The sequence below is a fragment of the Canis lupus genome, chromosome 24 (assembly GCF_003254725.2).
Source record: "Canis lupus dingo isolate Sandy chromosome 24, ASM325472v2, whole genome shotgun sequence".
NCBI classification, from domain to species: Eukaryota; Metazoa; Chordata; class Mammalia; order Carnivora; family Canidae; genus Canis; species Canis lupus.
In genome coordinates this window covers 21,959,862-21,984,152 of record NC_064266.1, presented here as the reverse complement: position 1 = coordinate 21,984,152, position 24,291 = coordinate 21,959,862, and the positions used below count along the sequence as shown (strand labels likewise).

General features: G+C 58.8%; 1 protein-coding gene across 2 annotated transcripts in view; it reads left to right on the top strand.

Annotated features, from left to right (window-relative positions):
• The first annotated feature begins 328 nt into the window (after window positions 1-328).
• NOL4L (nucleolar protein 4 like) overlaps window positions 329-24,291 on the top strand; it is a 130,580-nt gene continuing 106,617 nt past the window's right edge. For both annotated transcript variants that reach the window (XR_003145049.3, XM_025469685.3), the window contains exon 1: window positions 329-664. Coding sequence is in view for 1 of the 2 variants with exons in the window: in XM_025469685.3 (XP_025325470.1) it covers window positions 344-664 (321 nt within the window). In the remaining variant the exon portion in view is untranslated. The remainder of the gene's footprint in view (window positions 665-24,291) is intronic.

Sequence of the window (24,291 nt, the reverse complement as noted above, 5' to 3'; positions counted from 1 at the left end):
CTCCCCCGGCCGCCCGCGGGGCGGCCCGCCCCCTCTGCACCTCCGGGCCCGGAGCTGCCTCCATCGCTCCCGCATCCCGGCCGGGGGGAGGAGGAGGCGGAGCAGGAGGCGAGCCGGAGCCGCCGCCGCCAACGCCGCCGCTGCCGCCGCCCGAGCAGGACAGAGCGCGCCGCAGCCCCGCGCGTCCAGCCGCCGCCCGTGCCCATCAAGCAGCCGCGCCGGAGCCACACCGCGGGACAGCCCGGGCCGCTGCGCGCCCCGGCCCGGCCCAGCCCAGCGCAGCCCCGGCACCGGGCGGCCCGGCGGCCGGCCCGCCCCCGAGGGCGCCGGGCGCGGCGGGAGGATGCCGAAGCCGACGCTGCTGCTGCGCGGGGGCTGGGAGCGCGAGCGCAGCCCCGGGGACTCGGAGCTGGGCCGCCAGTTCCGGGACTGGTGCCTGCGCACCTACGGCGACTCGGCCAAAACCAAGACGGTGACACGCAGCAAATACCAGCGGATCGCCGAGGTCCTGCAGGGCGGCGGCGGGACCGGCGCGGGCAGCGGCCCGGCGGCCGGCGAGAAAGGCAAGTTCCAGTTCTGGGTGCGCTCCAAGGGCTTCCGCCTGGGCAGCGGCCGGGAACCCAAGATGGGCCAAGTGGTGTATGTGCCGGTCAAGACGGGCTCGGTGAGTGCGCGCGCGGCGGCCGCGGGCCGGTCCCGCCGCGGGGCTCGGGGCGGGCGGGGGCGGGGTGTGGGGGTGTGGGGGTGTGGGGGTGTGGGGGTGTGGATGTGTGTCCGAACGTGTGTCCCTGAGGTTGTCCGTGGGTCTGGCCCGCTCGAGGCGCACGCGTCCCTGCTCACCCGCCCGCCCCGGCCCGCCCCGGCAGCGCTCCGGGTGCGGGGCGTCCCTGCCCCCCTCTGCGCTGCTGCCCGGGCCGTGGCCGTGCCGGGCGGGCTGTCCCGGGCAGCTCACCCCAGCATGTTCCGTCCTCCCGTCCCCTCCCCCAGCCAGCAGGCGGCTGCTCCGAAGCCCGAGCCTCCCCCCCGCCCGCCCCGGGGCTGCCTGTCCCGGGCGCCTCGCGCTCCCGCCCCCGGGCCGGCTGGGCGGTGTGTGTGTGTGTGTGTGTGTGTGTGTGTGTGTGTGTGTGTGTGTGTGTGTGTGTGTGTGTGTGTGTGTGTGGAGGGTGGTGCCGCGGGAGGGGGGGCAGGGGCAGCCGCGGGACGGGGAGTCCACTCGGCTCCCCAGCGCCGGGGGAGGGGGCCCGCCCGGGCACGGTCTCCCCGACCCCACCCGGGGCTGGCCCGGGGAGGGGCGGCCCGAGCCGCAGCCTGGCGCAGGAGCAGCCTCGCGCGGGTGGGTGGGGCGCCCCCTCCGCCCCCCGGGCCCCTAGCTCCCCCCCTCCCTGGGACGGGGGCGGCCTGACCTATCCATCCCCTCCCCTCCCCCGTCCCCGGGGCCGGCCCGGTCCGGGCGGGGTGGCGTGGGGGAGGGGGCGGGGAACCGCAGCCGCCGGGAGGGAGGAGGCGGGCGGCCGGGCGGGGGCGTCCCCTCCGGCCCCGGGCGCCCTGGAGAGGGCGTGCGGCGCGGGCCCCGCGGCTCCCCCGCCGGGACCTCATTGTTCTGCAGCGGGTGGGGGCTGGGGGGGGTGGCTGCTCCCGGGGCGCTGCTGAGCTTTGAACTTTCCGTCGCGGAGACCCTCCATTAGTGCGTTCGGCCCCCGGCCCGGCCCGGCCCGGCCGGCCTCCCTCCCTGCCCCCCTCGCTCCCTCCCCGGCCTCGCCCGGCCCGAGCGAGCGAGCGGGGCCGCCCCGCGCCGGCCTCCCTCCCTCCCTCGCTCCCCCGCTCCCCCCTCCGCGCTCCTCCCCCGTCCGGCCCGCCCGCCCCGCGCTCAGCCCCGTCCCCGGCCGGAGCGGGCTCTTCACACACAATTGATTCGGTCGTTACGAAAAGTGCACTTGTCCCCTCCCCCTCCCCCTCCGGCGGCCGCCCGGGCCCGGGCCCGCGGGGTGAGGGGGCCGCGAGGGAGGGAGGCGGGAGCCGGGGAGCGGATCCGGAGGCGCCTCCCCCCGCGCCCAGGGGACGGGGCTGCAGGCCGCGGGGAGTGGGGAGCCGCGAGCGCGGAGGGCGGGCGGCCCATCTGCGAGGAGCGCTGATAACCGCGCCGCTGCCGCTGCGGCCGCCAGCAGCCCATCTGCGCCGCTGCCGCCTCCGGCCGGACCCGGAGCGTGGGGCCGGGCCAAGGGGTGCGCCGGGGCCGGATTCCCGGAGGGCCAGGCGGGAGCAGTGGCCCACCCCGCGCGAGTCAGGGGCCTCCCCCAGCCCCGGTCGGTGCTCTCCCCCGAGCCCGGGGAGTCTGGGTCATTGTCCTTTCCCCGATCGAGTCGGGGACCCCTCCCCCAGCCCAAATCAGTTCCCACTTTCCCATAGGGGGAGTGAGGGCCATTGCCTCTCCCCAGCTTAGGTCAGCCTTCCTTCCCCACCCTGCCAGTTCCGTACCCCCTTGGGTTCTCTCCCATCTTGGGCTAGGTTTTTTTGAGTGTGGTTTTTTTTTTTTTTTTTTGAGGTCAGTGACCCACTAGGTGGTTGACTGGCTCTGTGCCCCCCACCCTGGGGCAGTGTCCTCAGCCCTCCCGATTAGTTAGCACCTCCTACCCCAGCCTGGTTATGCCTCCCCAGGGAACTGACAGTCTTGGTTCAACCTTCCACGTAGTCGGAGGCAGGATCCCCCATTCCACCCACTCCTGAAGTTGGGAGGCAGGTGACCCTCAGACTTGTCAGCTGGCTCACTGGTTCTCTGTGTGGGTCCATTTCTGCCCTAGGGAATGGGCATCATGGGGCAGGTCCCCTACCCCCTTAGCAACACTACTGTCAAGGCAGAGCAAAGCAAGCATGAGCACGCGCGCACACACACACACACACACACCCATCCATCCAGGCCACATTCAGAAATTGGGTGCTAGGCCTGGGCTCCAGGTCCTCCCAGCCCAGCCAGTCGCTTCAGACCCTTCATGAGGCCCACGTCAACCTGCCTCACCTGTCCCCAGCATCAGGGGCCTCACGACCCTCCACCCTGGCTCCCAGGCCAATAATATGCCTTCCCCAAGGGACCACCTGCCTTGGACGCAGAGAAAGGGGACCCAGGTCTCCCTGCCCAGGCTGCCAGGAGGACGACAAACACAACAGAGCAGCCATGCCCTCCTTCAACAGCCTGTCCCTCCAGCTCCCTGTGCTTTCCTGCCTGGCCTGCCTGTCCCCAGAGAGCCCGTTAGTTACCTGCCACTCGCCCAGCCAACTGGAGCCAGCCGCAGGAGCTGCCCCAGAGTCCTGCCACCCCCATCTTCAAGCACCTTCCTGGGGCTTAGTAATTATTTTTATATTTCCATTTTTCTTTCCACTGATCTAAGAGGAACAAATCCTGCTGGGAATTCTGGGCCAGCCATGGCCTCTTCCTGGGAGGGGCTGAATGGGACCATGTTAGAAAGGTGCAGAGGACATGCCCTACCTTCACTGGCCTACACACACACACACACACACACACACACACAAAGTTGCCATTGCCTCTGGTGGCACTTGGGAGACACCCTGTAGTTTTGTCCTGGGTGGGCTTCTGTGAAGGTCATCAGGCCATAAACCTTTGTCTGAGGCACTTGATCAGCACCCACAGGCCTTGGGTCGGGTCCTGGGTATCGGGGCAGGTCCGACTCTGCCTGCTTCTGGGCACACAGCTGGTGTGTGGGGGGGGGGTGGGCATGGCTGAGGATGTGATAAAGAAGCCCTCCGAGCCACCAAGGGAGGGCGGGCAGCAAAACAATTTCAGGGAAGAGGAGGTGTGGGAGTTGGGTCATCCTGCAGCTGAACCAGGGCCCCTGGCGCGGTGTGCGGTCCCAAGGGTGGCGATGGTGTGTCATCTCTCTTCCATGTTGTTCTCTGGCTGCCCCCTCCCAGGGCCCCCTTGCCTCCTCCCACAGCCATATGCGGTGCTGTGGTCGGGCCCTTCCCTAGTCCCGGCCGGCCGCGGGTCGATGAGCTGACACCACTTGTCCCGTCCCATCTGGCCCTGAGCTTTTCTGGGTGTGTGTGACAAAGGCTTAATCTGCCCGGACGGGCCCAGGGCGGAGAGGAGGGCGAGGGGAATTACACTCCGCGGGGCCTCCTGCAGCTGGGGCCCGGGCGGGGGCGGGGCGGGGCGGGGGTCGAGCCAGAGCCTGGGCGTGGGGGAGAGGCAAGTTGGTCTTCAGTTTGCAGGTTGTCACAGGAAATAGAAGTGGAGGCGGAGGGCTGAGGGCTGAGGGCTGAGGGGAGGAGGGCGGAGTCCTCCACCCGCGGCACGGGGTGCTCATGGGGATAAGATCTTTTTATGACAAGAGCCAGCCGGGGGCCTCCTGACTGGGCAAAGCCTGGTTAGGATTTATTATTTCTTGTGTTTGGCCTGCTCCGGACTCCGAGCGCTGCCAAGCAGGGGAGGCAAACCCCTTGGAGGCAAGACCCTCTGATTCGGCTCCAGCATCGGCCACAAAGTGAACCGACCTCTTTCCTTTTCCTCTGGTCTCTTCAAGTGGGGCTGTCTACCCCCAGCACTCCCCTTCCCCGGGCCTACGAGGGCCGCAGGTTATGGCTGGGGTAGCCCTGGGCCACCTGTCAACTCCCAGGACCTCCCTGGAGATGGATGTTCTCAGCTCAACTCTACCATCTTCCGGATGGGAAGACTGAGGCCTCGAGAGAGGTGCTTTCCGTTGGTAGGGAGCCAGGACTGGAATGCAGGTTTCTGTGCTCCAGTGTGGGCGTTGTAGGCCCATCCCTGGCCGTGAATCCCCCCATTAGAGCCCCATTCCCCGAGGGGAAACGCCAGCTTGCCAAACCCCACTGTCAACATTAGGCTTTTGCGAGCCAGACCCCAGGTGTTCCGCTGGCCAAATTGACTAATGGTGGTCTTTTCCCAGTTTGCAGACAACGTTCATTTAGTGGAGAGCGTTTTCTCAGTCTTCGGTCTTTCTCCCCAGAGCTTTTGTGTAAACCTTTGGCACCTGCGGCCACTGGTCTGGGCGGGAAATGGCCTCTGACTTAACACAGTGTAATATATGCTGTGACCTTCGCTTGAATTCCTCAATGTTTCCTGCTTTTCTCCCAAGTTATCACCACAGTGACTGCTTCCAAGTCACCTGCTGTGTGCCTATCACTGTGCCGAGGGATCGATACGCATCGACTTGTCAAATTCTTGCAATCCCCCAGAGGTCGATGCTGCCATCCTCCAGATGAGTAAACTGAGGCTTAGCAAGATGTGGGGCTAGGCCACGCTGCTGATGGGGGCAGGCCCTGAGCTGGGGTACATCTCCAGTTTGACCCCGGCTGATGGGTCTTGTGGCCCCGATCCCATGGAAAGCACAGGTCCTTTGTGACAAGCTTTCAGTCCATTACACCTTAATCTGAATTAGTTTACAAGAATTTCTCTGCTCAAGATGTCTGTAATCACAGGCTGGTGCTTGAGGCAGGACTGGTTCCATGTGGGGTGTCTAGGGGCCTAACTGGGGCTCACGAAGACAGGTATGGAGTGAGAGGAGGCCTCTGTTGTCCTGGGTCCTGGGGGACTTTGGAGAAGGTTGACAGTGACATTTGGCACAGGCCCCATTTGGATTTCTCATGAGTGGCAAAAGTGGGCTCTTTTGTCAATTAAGCCTCAGTGATTTGGGTGAATGTGGTCTTGGGTACTCCAGGGGTTGTGTTTTGGACCCTGGGTGATGCTTGAGTTAAACCTGGAATGGCCCCAAAGACAGCCTTCTTGTCTTGGGGTATCTGAAAGTCAGGAGGCCCATCTGGGACCCTAAAAATACTGCTGGGAAGACTGGGGGGGACGGTGGGCAGCTGGTGGCTAGGGCTGGCTAGGGACAGAGGTCCAGAGCCTGACCCAGCCTCCGGCAAACTTGGGCTTCTCCAAGCCAGCTCTTCCCTCAGAGATTGTGGGACTGATTGAATAGTGTGCACGGGTGCAGGTGCTCATGGGGTAGAGCATTTGTGTGCACAAATGAGGCTGTGTGTGTGTGTGCATGCGTGTGCAGCACTGTGACTGTGTGGGTGTGTGTGTGCATGTGCTCATCCATGTGCAGACAAGGGATGCTTGTGTGCCTGGGGCAGTGTGTTTGTGTGTGTGTGTGTGTGTGTGTGTGTGTATACAGGTGGAGGGGAGACTACATGCTTGTGAATGTGTGTGAGTGTGGGCATCTGTGTTGGCAGATGTGCAAGCACCTGGGGTGTGGGCATCGGCAGGCCACGAGTGTGAGTGTGCCTGCACACATGTTTGAGATCCTACTGAAGAAACCCCATCAGTGTGGCAGTGCAGGGCTGACAGGGGATGTCCTTCATTGTGACAGAGGCAGCGGAGCTGCTGCCCTGGTCCCTGCCGCCCCTGGGGCCTCAGCAGCTTCGGAAGGGAAGTGTTGAGGGAGGCAGTGGCTGTGGCTGTAAGAAGTGGTGCAGTGGCCCTGTCCCTGTCCCTGTCCCCATCCCCATAACAATGGCCAATGCACCTCCTTGTTTCCAGCCCTCTTCCCCCCTACACCCCCTGCCCTACAAGGGCACTTACTGAGCCCAAAACCCAGCACCACGTAGGGTGGGGTGTGCTCTTCTGGGAGAGAGGTCTCTGGACTCAAAGCAAGGGGGTCAAGACAGGTGGAGCCCAACTCAACCACTTCCTGGCTTCCTGGCTATGTGACCTTGGGCCAGTATCCTGCCTGACTCTCTAGGTCTCACTCTCCTCATCTGGAAAACGGGCTAGAAAGCCCCACTACCAGGGGGGCTTGGCAAACTCAAAAAGCTCCACTCTCATTTGAGGGGTTTTGTCTGGTAACTTGTGTCAAAGCCAAGCCTGGACCCCGGGCCCCCAAACAGGAGAGGGAGCAGAAGAGAGCTGGGTGGGGCCCTGCCACGGTGGGCAGCTTATTAGAACAAGGACTCTTGAGTCTGCTTCCTGCTCCTGGCCCCCCTGACATACAGGGGGCGGGGGCCTTGGGGTTTCGAGCTACAGGGCACTGGGTTCAAATACCAGCACTGCCCTTTTACCAGTTTGACCTTAGTTTGGTCATCTGTAGAATGGAGCTGATCATTCTGTCTCCCTCATAGCACTGTATGAAGATTCATGCATTAATCAACATAGAGCCTGAAGAACGTGCAAGTCTTAGGAAATGTTAGCTGCTGTGCGATCTCACTGAACCCCAGTTTCCTGACCTGGAGAATGGGGATGGTGATGAAAGCCAGGGTGGATATTAGATGGCCAGTGGAAAGAAAGCACCCAGCCAAGTCCCTAGTTGGTGGGCAGTAACTATTAGTTCCCTAGAGATTGTGTCAGAGTCATTTCTGTCTCTAGCACCAATAGGGGCTGGTTAGTGTCGTACTGAATTGCACAGGACACCAGAAGGGTCTTGATAAGTGGCATAGGTGTGACATGAGCCTCCAGAGCTGGGGACTTGAAAGCTCAGGGTCTCTCTCCCCTGGTTGGCTCCTGCCCTGCTCTGAGCCTCAGTTTCCCTAGTTATTACACACGAATGCTCTTTTGGTCCATCCTGCCTCTGAATCCTTTCCTGGTGCTGGCTGCCAGTTCCCAGAGGTCAAGGAGGGGTGCCAAGGGGTGAGGCTGGGGACTCTACCAAAGCCTGTAGGTATCCAGCAGGCAGAAAGGTAGTAGGGTGAGCCTCCCGAAGGCCTTCTGGCTTCTACCCCCACATCCCCACCCCTGCTCTGGTCCCAGGCCAGGAACTTGAGTTCTGGACTCCAGGATCTTAGACACAGGGAGGCTGCTGTAATGACTGCCTCCCTTGGTCAGGGGCCTGAGCACATCTCCCATGTTTTCTAGCCCCTGGCAGGTGCCAGACACTTTGTTTCACTCAGTTGCCCCTAGATTCTGTGAGGTAGATGAGAACTTGGCATCAGGGAGGCCAGGGAACTTGCCCGAGTCCCATGGTGAGGAAGTGGCAGGGCTTGGGCTCCGTGGCTGTCCGACCCTCTGAGCTGCAGGGCGTAGAGGCAGGGATCCATAGGGGCCTTCGCTCTCTGCACCTCCCCACCCCCGGCATATGGTGCCCCTCAGCTGAGGGCACTCCACTAAAGCTTCTCAGAGCTCAAGGCAGCCCTCTACCAGCCTGGTGGGAGACAGGTGCCCAGACCCCCATCTTCCTCCTCACCTCAACGGCAGCTCCAGAGTCTGACCCAGCCTGGGCAGGCTGCAGGGGTGGGGAGACAGAGTGGCCCGGAGCTGGGCCTGTCCCCTCCGCACGAAGTCATCCAGTCCTCTAGGCCAGCCTGGGAAGGGGGGAAACTGAGGCTGAGAACGGAGAGAGCACTCTCACAGTCCCAGAGAGCACCGAGCTGGGTGTGACCTCCCAAAGCCTGGCCAGTTGTGCATTCAGCCACTCGCCCCTCATTTACTCCCTACCTGTCCCCATCTCAGCAGCCCCATCCTGCCCCTGCTCAGCCACACCTGGGAGTCATGCTGACTCTTTATAGCTCCTCATCCCCATCCAGTGCATTTGCAGATCCTGTTGGTTTGACCTTGAAAATACATCTCAGGCTTCACCTCCTCACCACCTCCATCCCTCCAGCCACCCCACTGTGTTCACTCCCCCACCCCACCCCCCGTAACCCCCTTTGACTCACGCACCTGAGAAAACTTTGCAGAACGCAAACCAGACTCTCACCTGCCTCTGCTCAGAACCCTCCAAGATGCCTGTCTGACTCCAGGCAAGAGCCGAAGGCTTTCCTGAAGCCTCCGAGGCCTGGCATGATCTGTCCTTGCTGCCTGCTACCTTCACCTCACTCCACTCTCCCCTTGCCCATCTGATCTCAGCCACACTGACCCCTTTGCTATTCTAAAAACTACCAAATACACTTCTGCCCCAGGGCCCTTGCACTGGCCATTCCCCTAGGCTGGAATGCTCTTCCCCCAGATCTCTACACAGCTGGTTCCTCTCCTCTTTTGGGTCTTTGTTCAAATGTCACCTCCCCAGAGAGGCCCTCCCGGATCACCTAGTCAGGACCATTTTAGGTCCCTTAGACCCTTCTCACCCCCCCTTTCTATTTAATTTTTTCTATAACTCTTCTTACCCCATGACATTATGTATGTTTTTTAGTTTATAAGTTTAGTGTCTTTCTCACCATAAGACTATGAGCTCTGCCAGGGCAGACCAGTCTGTTTTGTTCACTGCTGTGTCCACAGGACATAGAAGAGCTGCTACCCCTAAGGGACCCCCCCCCCCCCCCCACTGTGGGAGGCAGCAGATGCCTCAGAGCAGGAGTCTGAGAACTGCTTATGCACTTCTGTACTCAGAGGGCCTCCGGGGCCCCAAGGTCCAGACCATTCCTCCTGCCCAGCGGTGTCTGAGGAGTCCTCAGGAAGACAACATTTGAGCTGGACCTTGAGGGCCCAACCAAATTTTTCCACAAGAACAGAACATGGAGAAGCTCATTCCAGGGGGGTGAGAATGTGAGCAAGAGCTAGGAGGTGGGACAGGTGTTCGCAGGTTAGCACAGGCTGTGTATGATGGCAACTGAGGCCACCTTCCCAAGGAAGCATGTTCTGCAGACGATTTCAAATGGGTTAGGGATGGGTAAATGGTCAGATCAGCTCGAGAACCCCTGCGGGGTCCTGAGGGGACAAGCTGGTGAAATCGGCTGGGGCCAGATGGAAGAGAAGGATCTGGAAAGCCAGTCAGAGGAACCAGTGTGTCCTTATCTCCTTGTGTCATCATGAATGAAAGCAAGGAGTCCACAGGAGGGTTTTTAGTGGAGGGAGATAAGGTCAGATTTGGGTTGTAGAAGGAACCCTTGGAATGCCAGGCAAGAGGAAGACATAGTCTACGAAGGAGAAACAAGAGGTAAAGGAATTATAAGGTGCAGAGAGATAAGGCCAGGGACGAAGGGGAGAGCCTGCTTCCCTCGCAGGACAAGGGACTGGGACTGGGTGACAGGAGGTGAGGGGCAAGTGATGTCCGACGGTCAGTGTTGACCCAGTTTTCTTGGGTGGAAGGAGGGGAGCTAGGACACCAGGAACGTGGACAGATGTACAAATCTAGGGGGCAGGGGGCAGGGGCCTGTGGGCGGAGTCTAAGAGCTGTCCTTAAGGCCAGTAGCATGTGGCCGTGGGCAGCTATGGAGAGCTGGTGACTCAGGGCTTGGTGGGGCCAGCCCAGGAATCATCGTGTCCATGGGGCCCCCTTCCCAGCCTGGAACCTTCCTCACCCCGGCTGGGACCCGACTGCAGGCTCCTGGGAGGCCTATGCTTGGGTGGATGACTCATCGTTTTCTCGGCATCCCGGCATCCCCGGGCTGAGGAAATGTTCAAGGAGACATGGGGCCCTTCCTTTGGCAGGCTAGGCCCTGACTGGATGCTGGCGGGTGGAGAAAAGTACACTCGGGCCTCATCTCCCAGCATCCTGAGGGCGTGTCTCCAAGAGCCCCTGGCTTCCACCATCCTGTGCAGTCCTCAGCCACCCTGGGGAGAGGCTGTTATGATCCCATTCTACAGGTTAGTAAACCAAGGCGCAGTCTTTGTGGGCACCTAGCTGAGTAAGCACTTGGTGCTGCAGTTTCTTCATCTGAAAAATGGGTCTGATGATTGACCCCCCCCAACGGGTTTGCTGGGAAGACCAAAGGAGAGGATCACGTGAAGTGCTTAAATAGTGGGATCGTCGTTTTGGTAGGGATATGGAGAGGAGTCTGCCTGGGGAGTAGGGGCTCTCTACTGGGTGGAGGAGAACTAGGGAAGACCAGAGGGTAACATGGCCAAACAGCAGACCCGCATTTGGACCCTGTTCTACCACCAGCTTCTGGTTCAGGGCAAATGGTCTGCTCTGGTCCTTCGTCCCCTTGTGGGTGAGTGGAGATAACCCATACCCTGTAGGGTAGCTGGGAAGATGCCCTAAAACCAAGCCTGACAGGCAGGCCACAGAGTAGGGTGTGCTGCTGTAACTCAGAGTCCCTTGGAGAACCCTTCTCCTTAACGTAAAGATCCCCAAACCAGGTAGCTGCCAACCTCCCAAGGGTGGTTAAGAAGCACTCTGTGGGGTGACAAGAAAGCCTGGGCCAAGGGGGAGAGAGGGGGCTCAGCTCAGAGGGCTCCTGCTGGGAAACCCCATGGGGGATGGGGTTTCCCTGGGAGATCTGGAGCTGGGACAGGAGCAGGCTTGGGACAAAGGGTTTTATGGTGAATGTGAGGCCCCTGCAAGTCAGAGGAGGAGTGGGGAATGTGGAGGCAGAGGCTGAGTCCAGGCTCTGCTGTTTACTGCTGTGCAGTCTTGGGTAAGTCACTTCCCCTCTCTGAGCTGAGGACAGTTGAAGCCTCACTTACATCTCCCTTCTAACCTGCGCCATGTGGTGTACAGCAGCTGTAGCAGGGTGTGGGTATCGAAGAGCCCTCAGGGAAAGGGGGCTATAATGAGAATTCTGGTTGTGATCAGATCAATCACCCTCGAGTCTGATGAGGTCATGTGGGGCAGTGTTGCTGAGCCGGGCTGCAGAGCACAGACTGGTCCCAGGTTTGAACAGAGCTCTTCCACTCACCAGCCAGGTGACCTTGAAACAAGTCGCTTCCCCTCTCTGAGCCTCAGTTTCCTCCTCTGTAAGATGGGCCCAGTGGCACTACCCATCTCACAGGTTGCCGGGGGAAGGTGAAAAGAGGTTCCATGTCAGGTGCTCAGTATGGGAAACGGGAGTGTTTGTCTCTTGCGCCTGCAGCATGGCTAGTGGCAGCTAGACCTGGGATACGAGGTCGGGGACGGGCCAGGGGCTGCTGGAGCACAGAGGTACAGGAGGGGCAGAGGCCAGAGCTAGAAGGGAGTGCAGCGGAAGCGTGTGCAGGGACACCGGAAGGGAAGACGTCCAGCAGGAGGGTGGTCAGCTGGCTTGCCCCCAAGGATTGGCAGCCCTCCCACCCCCAGTTCTGGATGAGAGGAGGCCCTGATAGAAGCCAGGGCAGAGGGAAGGCACCGTGAACCAAAGCAGGTGGGAGGTAGAGGCCAGAGGTCCGGCTGGTCCAGGCAGCAGTTGGCTCTCAGGGAAGAGGGGGGCAGTTGGCTTCCCATGCCCATTTTGGGGCTAACAATGGGCATGCTCCCTGGGCCAGAGAGCCCTAGGTTTAAATCCTGCCTTATCATCCCGCTGTGTGACCTCAGAGGCATCTCTGCCTCTTTGAGGCTCCGCTTCCATATCTGTAAAATGGGGATAGTAACATCGACTACCTTTTAGGGTTGTGGGGGTAATTCGAGATACGTAAGGGACACAGTGAATGCCTGCTACCCAGCACAAACAATGACCGTCATGACACAGCTAGTATTTGTGGAGTGCTTACGAAGAGCCAAGCACTGTTAAGCACTTTCTGCACATGACTCCATGTGATTGTCTAAACATGGCTACCTTTGCAATCCTCATCTTGCTGATGAAGATGTTGAGGCTCAGAGAGGTTGAGTAATACGCCCGAGGCCACACAGCTGATAAGAGGCCGAGCAAGGACTTGAGCCTGTACAGCAGACAAGTGTGATGTCCTCAGCTCACTGTATCACCCATCCTCGTGGCAGCAAGTGTCAGGTCCTGGGGTCCCCTGTGGCATTACACAGGCTTGGACGGGGCCTCTTCACAGAAGGGAGGGGCAGGCGTGAGTCTGAATGGCAAGAGTATGCAGCCCCTGGAATGTACGACCAGAGTGCAAACAGGATCTGCTGGTAGGGTCACCGAGGGATTCTGTGGTCCGGGGAGGGAGGGCCAGGTTGTGGCAGGGGGCGTCACGGCCGGCCAGCCGGCCAGCAGGCTAGGCTGCCCTTTAGCCTCGTGCCCACCAGTGCGAGGCGGGGCAGAGAGCTCGACACCAGCGGCCAGCTGCCAGCAGCCCCAGCAGGCGGTGGGTGGCGCTGAGAGGCGCTCAAGGCGGGGAGAGGGTACCATGGGGGCTGGGGAGGAACCAGGGAGGGCTCTTAGGAGGAGATGAACCAAGAAATGGGAGATGAGGGGCTGGACCTCCCAGGAAGGGAGAAAGGGTGCAGTGGGCAAAGGAGCACAAGAGAAGTATGTTTTCAAGGCAGACACATGACTTGAAGCCACAACAACAAAACACCAGCCATCAAGGGGGTGAAAAGTGCCCGGCCCGGCCGCCTCCACCCAGGGGAGGTCCGGTCCCCCCGTCTGCCTGATACGCGTGGCTCGGCCCTGGGCTGCCTGGTTCTCCATCCTGCATCCCCTATGAACTCACTGTTTGCCTTGGACAACTCAGCCTCTCGGGGTCGGAGTTCCCGCATCTAGAACGGGGGTGATACGAGGGCCTGCCTCTCTGGACTGTTGTGACACTCAGGGCTCCTTGCGCTGCGCAGAGGTGGGCCGGTGGCTGAGGGCTCCTTGACCACCGACTGTTGTCGCCGTTGCCGCTGCTGCCACTTTGCTGGGATCGCTGGTGTTCATGGGCGTAGCTGTGTGCCCCACGTGTGTGGTTTAAACGCCCAGCTTCCCTTGCAGGTCCTCAGGCTCAGTTTTCCTGGCATCTGCCCGTTTAGGCCAGAGGCAGAGGTGAGAGGTCAGCCCAGTGGCCCCAGATCTTCAGACAGGTCTCCGATGTGGAGGGGTTTCTGGCATCAACTGGGCCCCAGGAGCTAGCCACTGCCTTGTGCAGGGCTGGGGGTCTGGGGACTCGGTGGCCCACTCCCGTGCTGGGGTCAGGAGAGATGAGGTTAGCTGTGGAGAGAGCCTGTGTCCAGAGGCTCCAGAGATGGGCATTCGAAGCCCTCCTCTGCCACTTCTCAGCCCTACCCTTACTGAAAAAGTTCCCAGCTCCTAGCCTTGCTTTCCTTACCAAGATGATGGTACAGGCTGTGGTGAGGAGCCAAGGCAACAGCCCAGATGTGACGGAGCGTTGGGGTTGCTCACTGGGGACCCCGCATGCAGGGCCCTGCCCTCAGAGGATCTACAGTTGAGGGGATGGTGTCATTCATAAGATCCCACTTTAGGAGGTATTACAGTGGAGCTGAGAATAATCCAGCCCTGGGTTCAGAGCCTAGCTGTGCTGCTTAGTAGCTGAGTGACCTTGGGGATATTAATTAACCTCCTTGGGCCTCAATTTCCTCCTCTGTAAAATGGGCACAGCAATAGAACCTGCTGTGTGGAGTTGTAGGATGCAGCTTAAGAGGCTGAGCTTGGGGCCTGGCTCACAGTAAAGCTCTGTGATCAGCAGCAGCTGCAATTATTTTAAGGAACTCAGACTAATCTGAGAACCCCTGGCAAACAGTCCAAGGCTGCAGGCAATCCATTCATTAACCGAGTCATTCAGCAAACGGATTGGCACCCACTTTGCACCAGGCCCTGCTCATGCATTCCACAAGGATTTACTTAGCACCTACTATGTGCTGGGAGTGGTGAACAGGACAGACTTGGATCTTTGCGCTCCCAGAGCTGGGAGCCTCAGGTAGCTGCACTGGCTGGTGGCTGGGGACAGCCTAGGGCCTGATGTGCCATCCAGCTGGTCAGCTCAGGCAGCCAGGCCCAGGCCCCTGTCCCCGTTGCGCCAGGCTTGCTGAGCTTAAGGGGACCGCTTCTGCCTGGCATCCCTAAGCTAAGCCCTGCCACCCCCATATCTGGCTCCTCTGGGTCCCCCTTTCCCAGGGAAATAAACTCTGAGGGTTGTGGGGAGTGCAGGGCCTTTCCTATCTCCTACCCCAGTTCTTGTCACTTGCTCCCCAGCAAAAGTTCACTATCCTTTCTCCTACTTCCTCTTCACACAGCAGCCAGACTGCTGTATTAAAAAGGCAAACCAAAAAAAAAAAAAAAAAAAAAGGCAAACCTGGGGCACCTGGGTGGTTCAGTGATTGAGCACCTGCCTTTGGCTCAGATCGTGATCCCAGGGTCCTGGGATCGAGTCCCGCATCGGGCTCCTTACAGGGAGTCTGCTTCTCTCTCTGCCTATGTATCTGCTTCTCTCTATGTGTCTTTCGTGAATAAATAAATAAATAAATACAATCTTTTAAAAAAGGGGCAAACCTAAGCATGTTCCCTCTCTGCCCGAAATCTTCCTGTGGGTCCCCATCAGCCTCTGAGCAAAAAACACCAAGGCCCAGCTCTGGCCCCTCTCTCCTCCTTCTGGGCTCCTGCTCACTACCTTTAGCCACACTGCCCTCCAGGCTGCTCCCCCAGCCCTCACTGGGCCTTGCTACAGTGTCACCTCCTCAGTGAGGCCCTCCCTGACTGCCTTTTCAAAATCCTTTTGGTCACCATGTTCTTGCCCCTTCCCCTAACTTTGGAGCTTTTTTTTTTTTTCTTTAAGATTTTATTTATTTATTTATTTGAGAGAGAGAGCGAGAGCACATGCGCGTGCACGCAGGAGCACAGGGCAGGGCAGGGAGGGGCACAGGGAGAGAATGTCTTAAGCAGACTCCCTGCTGAGTGTGGAGCCCAGATGCCAGCTTGAGCTCAGGACCCCCTGAGATCATGACCTGAGCCAAAGTCAAGAGTGGGCTGCTCAATTGACTGAGCCACCCAGGTGCCCTTGGAGCCTTTATTAACATCTGACCAGTGCTACATTTGTGTGTGTGTTCCTCTTGGACTCCACAAGGACAGGGATGTTGGCTGTCTTGCTCACCGCTGTGTTTTTAGCACCTAGTGCCTAGTCAGCACTCAGTAAATATTTGTTAAGTATCTCAAACCTTTTAACTCTCCTGATTCCTCGGTTTCCTCCTCTGCAGAATGGGAGGACCAAGGCAGTTGTGGGGCTGACGTGAGGGCTGGCTCAATGGTCAGGGTCCCATCCAGGGTTTTCTGACCTGCCCGACACGAGGACTCCTCCAGTCCTACAGCTGAGAGAGCCAGAGGAGGTTGGCAGGGTCAGCAGGTGGTCACAAGGGCATTTGGGCTCACTCCTGGTTGTGTTGAGAAGCCCAAGTGACGCAGAGTCACAGCTGTGGGAAGAGGGGAAGAGATGCCAGTTTGCAGGGAGGTTTGGGGCCAAGACATGTAGGCTTGGTGGTCAGCCCCTTAATGGGGTCCCAGAAGGCCAGCTCTCAGGCAGTGGGAGCTATTGAGTATTACAGAGCAGGGGACCATGGGGAGGGAGGCGTTTAGGGAGCCGAATCTGGTCTGGTGTGTGCAGAGCAGAGACCGGAGACTGAGGTCCAGAGGAACAATAGTCCAAATGGGAGCAGAAGCTCCAGAAATGAGGGGGAGGGCTGGAGAGGGGTTGAAGGAATGGATCTGCCTCCTCCTCCTTGCATCAGCTGCTTTGTTCTCGGTAAAAGCCAATTCATCATTCATTCACTCATTTATTCATTCAACAACTGAGAGAGAGCCTCTGGGGTATAGTGGTGAGCCCTACAGATGGGCCCCTACCCAGAGCTCTGGATGCATCAGGGGGGCCAGATGCTACAGGACCCAGTGATGGTGGGAGTGCTGGTCACGATGGGGATGGTGGTAGTTATGGTGATGGTGGTGGGAGTGCTGGGGATGGTAATGAGGATGAGAAGAGGATGTTGTGCCTGGAGGTGTGTCTGCGCACATTTATTGAGTGCCCACTAGGTGCCGGCCTGCTCTCAGTGCTTCCTGTGTGTTTGCACACTGGGCTCCTGAAACAGCCCTGTGAGGCAGGGATCTTATGCAACTTGCCTGAGGCCCACTGTGAGCAAAGGGCGGCACCCGGATGTAAGCCCAGGCAGGCTGGCTGACCAGCAGCTGCTCCCAGCTATGGCTACCTGCCACTTCCAGCACGCAGCTCCCTCCCTTAGTGGTATGCAGGTCCCTGGATCTGGACCCAGCATCCAGCACCCAGCATGGGGCCTAGTCCAGGTGAAGGTGCCTGAGCCTGACGTGTCTGAGCAGGGTTTAAGGCCTGGCTTTGCTCCAGCAAGTTTGAGCAAATGGCACCCTCGCTCCTCTGCCCCTAGCACCTCATATGTGAAAGGGGAGAACTGTCCCCCAAAGAAACCACTGGAAAGGCAAGGAACCAGCACCTTCATGGTAGTAGTTGATGTTTCCAGGAGGAGACCCCATTCCATAAATCAGGAGACAAGAAGGAAACGAAGGTTCTATTCTGAGTTCTGCCCCTGGGACCTGAGATGGGGAGGGGGCAGGCGGGGAGCCAGGGACTCCTGAATGGACGCACTGTACATACCCCCTTGCTGCTTCCCCTCCAAAAGCCCCAGGGGAGGGGCTTCCCCCCCCCGCCCCCTCCCCCCCCCCCCCCCCCCCCCCGACTCTCACGCCTCTGCATCCCTAGTTTTAGCAAATCTGAGCCAATCCCAGGCTGAAAGAGAGGGGACAGAAGGTGAGGGCTGGGAGCAGAAGGCCTGGGCACAAATACTGCCTCTGTGCTCCCTGTGTGGCCTGGGCCCAATGCTGTCCCTCTCTGAGCCTCAGTCGTCCAAATATCCACGGATCGGCTGCTCTGCCAGGTGCTGTGCCATGTTGTGGAGACACAAATGGAAGTTTCTGCTCTCAGAGAGCCTATATTCGAGCGGGGGCTGACACTACACACTAAACAAGGAAAACTCCCCAGTTTATCAGATGCTGCTAAATGCTATAGAGAAAAATCAAGCAAAGTTAGGAGACTCAGAGGTGCTTGGGGAGGGAGGTATTAGAATTTTTTTTTTTTTTTTGGTATTAGAATTTTAATCAGGGTATCAGAGAGGGCCTCATTGAGTAGGTGACATTTTGAGCAAAGCCCTGAAGGAGGTGTGGCAACAAGTTATGCAGGTATCTGGGGGAAGAGCATTCCAGATAGAGGGAACAGTAAGTGCAAAGGCCCTGAGGCAGGAGTCTGTCAGGTGGGTTTTTGGAATAGCAAGGAGGCCAGTGTCCCCGACGCCCCCACTCCTTATATTTGGGAATCAAAAGACTACAGTTTATCCCTCAGGATCTTAGGACCCAGAACAAAATGATTTCTGAGCTCTCACAGCCAATCCCAGTGAGTTAGTGATGCCCGCAGGGGCCCTGACACCTATTTGTTCAACCTTTGAGGTGGATTTTAAGACCCACGGGGGCTTGGAAAAGAGAACACCGTTGCCTTGACTCCTCACTCCATGTGGCAGACTCTCAGATGGCCCCCCACTTTCTGGCTATGGGACCCTTAGGCAAATGTTCCGAACTCCAGTATCCTCATCTATAGAATGGGGATGTGATGCTTGTCTGATGGGGCTGATGGAATGGGATACAGGAAACATGCCCGGACGCATGTGTTTAACTGCCCAGCTTTATGCCTGCCTGTAGGAGGAGCTTAAGAAATGTTTCAAGCCAGAACTTAACATTTGTATGACTTTGAACTATTTTCACAGGTGTTGGCAACTGTCACATCACCTGAGTCCTTTCAGAACTCCATGAGGAAGAGAGGGCAGAAATATAGTACAAAGGGGTAAACTGAGGCCTAGATTGGGGGAGTGACTTGCCCCAGGTCACAAGTGAGGCGGGGCCACTAGGAGGCTAAAATGTGGGTCTCCGGGCTCAGGGGACCCGGGGGACCCAGGGGAGTGGAGACTGCCCAGAGCCGTCTGCACGGCTTCCCCCAGATGAGCGTTTGTGTACACGTGCACACACGTCACTGGCACCACGAAATAATAGCAACTTTCAGATTTGTGGTTCCCGAGCAGGTTTTGTAAGGCACGGCTTGGTGGGTCAGGAGGTCTGTTGTAAGGATGTTGAAAGGCCCAGAGTGTGGGGAAGCTCAGGCCGCAGGCAGGCGGAGTCTGGGGTCCTCAAGAAGAGGAAGAGGTCTGAACTCATGTGATTGTCCACTCGGCCTGTGTGTCCATCCGGTGTCTGGCCCTGCTGGGCAGGGAGGGCTGGGTCCCCAGACGGGTCTCCCAGCAGCCCGGGCCGGGTGCCTTATCCATCCTGATCAGCCTCTGAGCCTCAGGACGGCTCTGGGGGGCGGGGTGGAGCACCCTGAATGAGGAAGCCGAGCTGTGGCGGGTGCATGCCCTGCTGGCATGGGAGAGCCAGGGTTTGGACCGGGTCTGCCTGCCCCCGCTCCAGCCCAGGCGGGGCCTCCCCGGGAGCCGGTCACGGCTCACCCAGGCACCGGCAGCAGGCCCTGTGCAGGGGGCCCCCTTCCCCCGGCCCACCTTCCTGGCCACCAGGCTCTGCTCCGGCTGCCGCGGCCTTCCCCGCATCACCTGGGCGGCCCTTTGAAGGAGGGAGCACGTCCGTACTCAGCACCTGTGCCCGCCCTCGGTGCCCACACAACTCGGGGGTTTCGAGGCCCATTTTCTAGACGAAACAGAGGCATGTCCCAAGGTTGTGTCCTGAAGCACACGGGCCGTGATTGCGGAGCTGGGACTCCAAAGCCTGTACTTTTTCTGTAACGTGGCCGCCAGCCCTCAGTTTCTTTGGCAGAACGGGAGATGGGGACCGGGCAGCCGGAGCTGAGGGCGCAGCAGTGTGCCGTCCTGGCTGCCTCCCCTCCCAGCCGGTGACCCTGGGCAGTCACTTCCGCTCCCCGTGCATCAGTTTTCTCACCTGGAAATGGGGCCGAGAGCAGTTTCGTTCTCCAGCTGTTGTGGGGCAGCAGCGGGCAGCAGTACAGCATGCCCAGAAAATACCAGAACACTTACGGGGGGGTCCCTACTTTTGAAATCGCCGAGCTCCCTGTCCGCCCCCTCCCTGTCAGTGCTTTCTTCTGCTCTTCCTGGGGCGCGGCCCAGTGACCTAGACTGGCTGGGGGCTGTGTGGATGTGTCCTGTGGACAGACGCGTCCAGGGAGCTTGTCACGGTGGGTGGTGAGTGGTGGTCGGTGGGTAGTCCCCAGGCGTGGATGTGAGGCCAGCTCAGGCTGTGCTGGGCAGCCATGGGCGCCTTTGTCCCCTTTGTCTCCTCTCGTGCAAATTAGCAATTACCTTTCCTGCTCCTGCAAGCTCGGCCTTCCCTGGGAGAATTATCCAAAGCAGCCACTGAGCAAGCAGAAGCCGCCTGGCTAATTAGCAGGTGGCCACTGGGGACAGGCTCAGGGCCTGGTGGCCAGAATTGGGGCTACAGCTGCCTGCAGCTGGTGCCAGCTCAGCTGGGAGACCCAGCAATGTCCTGGGCTCTGGGACATCATGGCCTTTCGGTCACAAGGTTCAAATCCTTTTTAGCTGTGTGACCTTGGGTATGTTGCTTTGCCTCTCTGTGCAACAGTTTCCTCATCTTTAACGGTAGGATCAAGTGGGTTTGGAGCCCAGCACCAAACCCACCAACGGTGTACATTATCAGCGGGTAGTATCACCACTGCTCTTGTCACCACTGCCACTACCTTGCGTCTGTGCTGGCTTAGGTGGGAGAACACAAGTGACAACCCTGGGGGACTCTGTAGTGCCACCACCTTAGTCTCACAGGCAGCAGGAGGAGCCCAGCTAGGCCTCAGGCCCTTTGGTGATTGAGAGGCTTGATCCCCCTGAGCCTGAACTTCCTTTTGCTTTCCTCTAAGTGAAGGAATGGAATAATTGAGATACCCTGGTATAGGGCCTGTAGGTGATAATAAAGGTGGAGCTTCTTCCCTTCTCTCGCCACCCCCCCCCTTCCCTCCCTCTCTCTGTCCCTCACACCTTGGGAGCACACAGGAGGGAGGTAGGAAAAGCAGATAGAAGGGCTGCCTGTGGTTTGGGGTAGTCAGAAAAAGGCCCCAGAGGAGGGAGGGTCTGAACTGGACTCAGTGGGACAGGGGTTGCTGAGCAGCAGTGTGCTGGGGTAGGTGTGAGCACAGGAGTAGAATACAAATGAGTAGCCTGCCCAGGGGCCAAGACCATGAGGCTGGTGGTCCAGGACCAAGGCGGTAAACCCGGCAGCTGTGGCAGGTTGAGGTGGGGCCAGGATTCAGGAGGTGGCATCTGCGTGCAGGGTCTCCAATGCCAGGCCAGGTGCATTCTCCCTCTGGGCCTGGGACTCGAGAGAGAGTAGATCTTTGGGGACTATGGGAGGGGGGAGCTGGTGAGCACAGTGTCTCAGAGCACAGGCGAAGGGGCCTCTGGCTTGGTCTGGGGAATGCCAGGCTGGGAAGGGTTTCTGGAAGACTGAATCTTGGAGGCAACACTCAGCTCATCTGGAAGCTAAGCAGAGGGTGGGGGGTTCCAGGCAGAGGAGAGAGCCTAACAGAAGCACAAAGCACTGTTCAAAGCTGGGGTGAGCAGAGCCACATCACTGAGGCCTGTAATAAGCCATCACTGAGGGTAGAAAATAAGCCAGGACTTTATCTGGGCACGGAAGATAGAGAGCCAAGGAAGGTTTGGGGTAGGCAGCTTGTGATCTGATTTCCAAAGTCTAGCTGCAGCCCCCCCCCCCCCCCCCATTCACTGGGGAGGTTGAGACAGCAGTTCTGCTGTCCAGAAACCTGATGGGGTCAGCCTGGCATCTTACCCTCCTGGGTGCCCACCCAGCCACCCAACCCCATCCCTCCCGGAGCCCCAGCACCTGTGTGTGTGCAGTGAGTAGGCAGTAGACCTGTGTCCCAGAGTGCTTGGGGGGACATTGTGATGGTCCTCGTGACATGCCTGGGGCTGGGCACCTGGGATCCTTCATCAGGCACTCACTAGATGCAGGATGTTTTATATACATTTCCTCAGCAGCCTTTTTAGGCAGGTTCCCCCCGCCCCCATTCACTGAAGAGGAAACTGAGTCACAGAGAAATGACTTGCCTAAGGGACAGGGCTGGGACCTGAGCCCAGGCTGGTCTGGCCCCACGGTACTTGCTCTTAGCCCCTCCACACCCCATCCCCAAGTGGGGCCTTGGCTGGGTGTGGCTCGGTCCCCAGCCAGTTCCCGGGGGCCCTGTTAATCTCCTCTCAGGGCCCACCAGCACAAGGGCCAATTAGCACCTGCTCTTTGCGGGGCACTACACCTGTCCCCCTGCCCTGGGCCCCCCAGAGGCCTGGCTCTGCTCAGGTCTCTTTGGGCACCTCCCTAAGCTCCAGAAGCTGGTGTTTTCAGTACTGCGCCATAAGAAAAAAGACTAAGGCTCATTTTTTTTTGTCAGAGAATCTGGGAGAAATAAAGCCGATGAGAGAAGCATCCCAGCGTCAGGATTTTTCCAAGCCTCGGTTGGGCCGCCTGCAGAGCACCATCTCCCCCGCCACGGGCTCCCCTGTCTCTCTCGCATCTGCCTCCTTCTCCCCCACCTGAGGCCACAGGGGCCCCCCGTGGGTCCCCTGCGCCTGGGGCTGCGGGCGGTATTGGCTGCAGCTTCTCACCTGTGTGCCGGGTCTGGTTCCAGCGAGAAAGGAGGAGGAATAAAAGGTCCTTGAGATGGTGACAAAGGTCTGAGTGTGGGCCGCCAGAGCAGCCTGTTTCCAGGCAACTGCTCTACCCTGGGCTCCCCGCGGCGGCGGGCACATCCGTCATGCTGCAGCTCAGCTCGGCGAGGGAGCTCGGGCGCCCCAGCAGCCGGGCACGGGGCCCATGGCCCCCAAGCTCCAGCCCTGCTGGGGACACGAGGCCCCTTCCACAGGGGCTGCAGGAGAAAGCCCAGCGTTGTCATGGCTACTGCTGGCCAAGCACCCACTGGGTGCCCAGCTGCAGGCCTGGTGCACACAGAGCAGAGCTCGCATCCATTAGCTGCTCTGTCCATGCATCCATGCATCTGTCCATGCATTTAGGATGGAATAGTGGTTTAGTGTGCAGGCTCTGGATGTCTGGATTGAAACCCCACTCCACCATGCACTTGCTGTTTGATCTTGGTCATGTTACTTTCCCTTGCTGGGCCTCATTTTCTTCATCTGTGAAATGGGCATAATAATAGCTCTTACCTCATAGAGTTGTTATGAGGATTGAATGACTTAATATGGGTAATACCCTAGCCACAGTGCCTGGCACATATTAAATGCCCAATAAGTGTTAATTGTTGTTTCTATTTTTATTATTAATCATTTGTCAAGAGACCATAGGGGCATGGGAAGCATGTGGTCTATTGCAATCACATAGACCCGGGTGGGGTTCATATTTGCCCCACTTGCAACTCTATGGCCTTAGGCAAGTTGCTTTGCCTCTCTGAACCTGTTTCTTCTTAGCTAAATTGGGGGAGAGAATTAATAGTTTAATACCTGCTCTCTTTAGCATTAAGTCTGAAGCCTCATCTCTGGCTGGAAGGATCGGTGAAGCCCCGCCAGAGTGATTACTGTTCAGCAAACCTTGGTTGGTACCTGCTCCCTGCCGGTGCGGGGGTGCCAGCCCCCATCCACCTGATTTCTGGGCCGCTCAGCCCTGCGGGACTGCCCTGTTCCTCGCCCATCGTTCTAAGTGTTCCAGCCTCTGCCCTCAGGGCTGCCCAGTCCTGTCCCTCATCCTTCCTTCCACCTCCTTTTTGAAAGTAACCTCTGCCAATGCCCCCAGCCCGGGCCCTGGAGAGAGGAGGAGGAGGAGTGGCGGCAGACCGAGTGCCAGGGGATCGGGCACGCTGCCGGCCTTTGTCTGGGCTGCCCGGGGCCGAGGCTCAGTCCCCCGGGGCAGGCCACGTTGCCGGCCTGCTGGCGGCTCAGGGAAGGCCGCGTGGGCGGTGGGGCCTGGACAGGCCTGGGCTGGCAGCATCCCCCAGGGACGGCCTGGCCCATTTGGGCGGGAGGGAGACCCAAGCCTGGGAGGAGAGTGGGATTATTCTGCAGCTCTCTATAGCAGCTGGCTCTCGGATGGCTGGGTGCTACTGAGGCCCACTACAGACACGTCTCAGCACCCACTGTGTGCCAGGAACTGTGTGGTACCAGGCCTTCAGAACGAGACCACACAGTTCAGTCCTGGAGCCTGACAGCCTGGGTTCAAATCCCTGCTCTGCTGTTTGCTGTGGCCCAAGCAAATCCCCACACCTTTCTAGGCCTCTATTAGCTGGTCTGCAAAATAAGCATAATAGTCCTACCTTGAGTGCTTAGGGCAGTCCTGAACAAAGAAAGCACTCAGTAAGTGTTACAGCTGTTGTTGTTGACTCCGCCCTTGAGAAGAAGGGGCTCAATGTTTACTGAACTCCTACTGTGTGTTGTAGGGGCTGGAGAGAGGATCCTTGGATCCTTTACTGAGGGGTGCCTGGCTGGCTCAGTTGGTGGAGAATGTGGCTCTTGATCTCAGGGTTGTAAGTTCATGCCCCACGCTGGGTGTGGAGATTACTTAAAAATAAAATCTTTAAGGAAATTTTGGAAAAAAAAGAAATGTTTGCTGAGTACCCACTGTATGCCAGCATCTGGGCTGGGCATTGCAGATACCCAGATGAAAGACCTGGCAGGAGGGACACTGGGGAGAAAAAGAAAAGAAAGGAAGAGGAAGCGATATAGGAGTCCTACTGTGTGCCAGGCTCTCTGCTGAGTACAGGAAATCCAGAGGGATTTAATAAATAAATTAGAGGGAAATAAATAGCTATTT